Genomic DNA, 5291 nt, shown 5'->3' with positions numbered 1-5291 from the left:
GAGGGAACAGTTTGCTTTGAGTTTGGTGTATCTAGATTTTTGAATAGGGTCAGTAATTCGAAGTTTGGGGATAGGGGTAGGTTAATGAGGTTGTGAGGTAGAGGGAGAAGGAGAAGGAGCGGGTTCTTCAATAGTGACATTGGTTTTTTGTTTCTAGAGAGGTTTTTGATGTGTTTAGACATGATGAATTCTCAAAGATAGTAACTCAATACACCATAATCACCACAAGAAACTCCAACCAACAATCTAGAGTGCCTCAACCAAACTCATTTACCAATACTGATAAGAAACAACTCACTACCAAAGACGAGCAATCCCAAATGTACACAATTACCACCAATTCAAGCCAACAAATGCATTCAAACCATACACCAAGCATAAAGGAACCAAGAACCAAAGCTCAACATTATCAAAGTAGCACTACCAAAAATCCGACCTCAACAATTCTCAACAATTACGATCAATCTAGCTACACAAACAACCAACAACACAATGTAAGCAATAATCAATCATCATACATCACAAATAACCAACCAAAATCCAATTTCAAACATCAAAACCACTAAAATACATACTACTACTATTCATACCCATGAACTACCTAAAACATGCAATTATATGGTATAATAAAGCAATTAAGACTAGGAGAAGATGATTATAGCATACAAGAAGCAAGTTAGAGCAAGCTTTAGCCACCAATTTCCACCGACACGAAAATTCCCAAATCAGCCTCAATAATGGAGGAGAGAGAATGGTGGTTGTTATGGATGAAAGGTAGTATTAATTTTGTGCGTTCATGCATGGGTGCTTCGATAACTATCATTCCGGGATTTTTGACCCCATCATAACAATCAGTTTCTATATATGAATAATGTGGGTTCAATACCCCTAAAATAATGGTAGCACCACGATGAACTCACCAAGTTCAAATTTTCTTCAAACTTAAACACAAATTTCCTATCTTACCTTGCTAACAATTCTTACCCTTTTTACCTCAAATTTCGATGAAATTGAATATAAACACATCAAAAATCGCGAAACACCATTCCATTGCTCGTTCTCACTTGATGTAATCCAACTCCAAGAATTCATCCTATAAATCCAAAACAAAAACAAGTGAAAGAAAAGAAAAGAAAAGAAACTAAAATAAAGAAAATTAAGATAAATAGAAATCAAAAGAAAAGGTTAGAAATCTCCGGGTTGCCTCCCGGGAAGCGCTTGCTTAAGGTCCTAAGCTCGACCTTTCCTCCAAATCATGGACGGTCAAAGAACACCACTTTGTCCAAGGTAGCGGATAGAACAACTTCTCCTTCATTTTTAAGCAACCTCTCATTGTTGTTTGACAAGACTTCACTTGCTTGCACTTCAAAAACAATCTTTTCATTTCTCAACTTCAATCTCATTCTCTTCTTCCTTTCTGCTCTTGCTTTCTTTTTAACTTTGTTTCTTTTTGTAGACGGTTTCATACCATCTACATCCATGGAATCCTCATCCTCCTCTTGAGGGTAGAGCTCAAACCAATGAGGAATGTCAATCTCCTCTTCGTTCATAGCCTTTGAAAGCTCCTTCTTATCTTCACTAACTTTCATGCAATCAAAACTCACAAGAAAATCATCAAAAATATCATGAACATTGTTAGATGAAGAATCAATCACATACACATTATCAAATGAACGAAGGCAATCATCACTTTTGATTCCTTTCACAAGGGATAAGGACTCATGCATTGGTTTTAGCTCAAAGCTCTCTTTCTTGTTACCAACTCTCAAAGTAATATGGCCTCCCTTAACATCAATCAAAGCTCCTGAAGTAGCTAAGAAAGGTCTCCCTAAGATAATAGGAATGTGGTCATCCTCTTCTATTTCAAGCACAATGAAATCAACGGGAATTGTAAAACCACTTATCTTAAGGGGAACACCCTCAACTCTTCCCTTTGGAAACTTGATGGACCTATCGGCCAATTGCAAAGTCATGTTGGTAGGAAGAAGTTCTCCTAGCTTTAGCTTCTTGAAGACCGAGACGGGCATTATGCTCACACTAGCACCCAAATCACACAAAGCATTCTCAAACAACTTACTCTTAATTTTGCAAGGAATGGAGAAATTACCTGGATCTTTCATCTTCTTGGGGAGGTCATAGTGAATCAAAGCACTACAACACTCACCAAGCTCTACCGAATCTATCTCATTACAATCTCTCTTTCCACTCAAGATATCCTTTAGGAATTTGGAATATCTAGGCATTTGGGTCATGGCTTCGGTAAGAGGGATAGAAAGATGAACCTCCTTCAATATTTCAAGAAATCTCCCAAATTCTTCATCTAATTTGTTCCTTATAAACTTTTGGGGATATGGAAGGTTGGGTTTTCTCACTTCCTCTTGCTTTTTCTCAACACTCCTCTTTTTCTCATGGCTCTCTTCTTTGCTCAAATATTTTGACACATCTTCCTATTTTTGCTCACTTGAAATACTCTTCTTCTTATCCTCCTCACAATCCCTAGAAACTCTTTCTTCAAGAACTCTTTTACTCCTTGTGGTGATGGAATAAACGGGTTTCTTAGGATCAACTCCTTGAGAAGGCAATGAAGAAGGACTAGCACAATCTTTCAAAGTGTTTGCTAGTTATGTGATTTATGTCTCAAGAATTTTGTAATGTGTCATGTTCTCATTAAATTTCTTATCGCTAACCGCCATATAGGTATTCAAGATTTTTGTTTGATTTTCAATTATCTCCTCCATTGAGGAGGTGGACGATTGAGAATAGGAATTTTCACCACCACCTTGAGATTTTGGACCGAATCCGGGTGGGGGTCCCCTTTGGTTGTTTTGAAAATTCCCCCTGTTTTCATTGTTCCAATTGCCTCGATTTTGATTGTTGCCAAAATTTTGGTTTTAGCCACCAAAGCCTTGAGATTGGCTTTGATTTCCACAACCTTGGCCTTGGTTTTGACTATTATAACCTTGGTTTTTATAGTTGCCTCGGAAACCTTGGTTTCCTTGGTTCCTATAAGTATCATTGTTATAGTTATCAAATCCACCTTATTGGTAAGAATTTCTATTTCCAAAGTTTCTTGGTCCATCAAACCTTTGACCATTGTTATTGTTTGAGACAAAATTCACATGTTCACATTCACTACTCTCACCATCATCAAGATTTTCAAACCCATTTGAACAAGTAGAAGCATCATGGTCATAAGACCCACAAACATCACAAAATAATCATCCATTAGGCATATTGTTAGAGGTAGAAGGTGGAGTAGGGTTAGAAGATGTACCTCTCCCTTTAATGTGGGAGGGATGAACTTGTGCATTGGAAGTTTCACTCTCAAGCTTGGCCTTGATTGTTGTCATCTCCTTTCCTAAACTTGTAATTTGAGAGGATAGATTGTTGATGGCATTAAGGTGATCAACCGAATAAACCGTTGATCTATTCTTGCTCGAAGACTCTCTTTCTCCTTCTTTCCAATCCATATAATGGCGCACCACATATTTTATGATGTCCACAACCTCTTCTTCGGTTTTGTTCATGATTGGGCCTCCGGCTCCCGCATCAAGACACGTTTGCCTTGAGGACTCAACCCTCCATAGAAAATTTGAATGATTTGATAGGTTGGGATGCCATGATGGGGACATTCTCTTTGATACTCCTTATACCTTTCCTAAGATTCATACAAGCTCTCACTAGGTTTTGGCTTGAAACTTTGGATCAAAGTCCTTGCCTCCGCCGTTTTCTTTTGGGGGTATAACCTAGACAAGAATTCCTTGGTAACTTCATCCCATGTTCTAAGAGAATTTGGCTTGACCTCCTTGTCTAACCATTCCAAGTCTCTACCTATGAGAGAGAAGGGGAACAACTTGAGCCGGATAAACTCTTGAGAAACACCATTCACTTTGATAGTGTTACAATACTTCTCGAACTCTTTGAGATGGTTTAGCGGACTCTCAATCTTAGCCCAACTAAATTGTCTCCTTTCGATCAAAGTGATCATGGCCGGTCTTATTTCAAAGTCATTTGCCGGTGTTGTTGGCAATGAAATCCCACATTCAAACCTATAAGCACCGGGAGTTCCCAACTCCTTCAAAGCAACTCTTGGATTATCTCCCATGCTTACTTGATCCTCCTCGTCTCTTTCTTGGTGAATTTCTTCTCTTGGAGAGCTTTGACTTAAAGAACGATTAGCAACCCTTATCCTTGTTATTGTTCTCTTGATTTCCGGATCAAATGGAACTAAAGTCCTTCCTCTTATCCTACGCATACAAAAACTCAAAGCAAATATCAATAGCACAGCTACAAATGTGTCCTAAAGAGAAAAATCTTTTTTTATTTATTTTGAGATTAAGTGAAATAGACTCAACAACAAAAGCAATTATCTACGCCATTCCCCAGCAACGGCGCCATTTTTTGACCTAGGGCGAGACTAGGTCGTTGAAAACTAATCTACCCTTGGTCAAAACACAATTTTTAATCTCTCAACACACCCCTATACAAAGCACAGAGTAAGTCGAGGGTCGAACCACTAGGAATGGGAGTTGAATGCTAATGTCAAAGCTAAGCTATTTCAAAGCGGTGAAATGAGGTGTGTATATTCAAAACAATCAAACAATCAAAATGAAATCAAATTTATCAAGCACTAGGGTTAGGATCCGCATATACTCGGAGTGGATATAGCTAATTGGGATTGGAGAAGATTAAATCGAGTATTGCGAGGGAAAATCAATTAAGCAATCAAGAGAGTAAGGTAGGCTAATCTCCTAGAGGTCAAGCTAGCGCCAAGTACGAGAGACTCTAACTAGGAACCTTGCAAACCTACTCAATCGACAAAAGCAAGCCACAAATCAATTTTTCGTATCAGTGCAAGCTTACAATGCATTCTAGTGTAACAATCAAAGTTAGCTACTCTTCAATTAATCACACACATGCACTTAATCAATCAACCAATTTAATCACAACATCAACTCCATCAATTTCCCCTATTAGCATCAATCCATTACTCATACATGCTTCACCATTCCCCTAGCAAGAGAACTACTCACAATCCATTGAAGTCAAAATAAAAACTAAGCTAATCAACAATTTCATCATCATCATATCAATAGAACTAATTCAATCACAAATTCAATTCAAACTTGAGCAATCAACAAAGCAATTGAAATAATAAGCTAAAGATTGCATTAAAGTAAAAGAAATCCTTACAAACTTGCTTCAATTCATTGTAGAAAATGCTAGAATTACCAGTCTTCAATCATCAATCAAGAACTTCTCTCTCTACAATCTAGAGTTTCTCTCTCTAA

The 5291-nt window shown here is 37.8% G+C and overlaps 1 protein-coding gene across 1 annotated transcript; it reads right to left on the bottom strand.

Annotated features, from left to right (window-relative positions):
- Positions 1-1253: 1253 nt before the first annotated feature.
- Positions 1254-2252, bottom strand: LOC110731436. The gene has a single exon (XM_021911298.1). The coding sequence runs from the start codon at positions 2250-2252 to the stop codon at positions 1254-1256; it is 999 nt and encodes a 332-aa protein (XP_021766990.1).
- Positions 2253-5291: the final 3039 nt, after the last annotated feature.

This window comes from Chenopodium quinoa, unplaced genomic scaffold (assembly GCF_001683475.1).
Source record: "Chenopodium quinoa cultivar QQ74 unplaced genomic scaffold, ASM168347v1, whole genome shotgun sequence".
Lineage (NCBI taxonomy): Eukaryota > Viridiplantae > Streptophyta > Magnoliopsida > Caryophyllales > Amaranthaceae > Chenopodium > Chenopodium quinoa.
The sequence above is the reverse complement of the archived record's forward strand: the minus strand, read 5'-3'. Positions and strand labels throughout refer to the sequence as shown.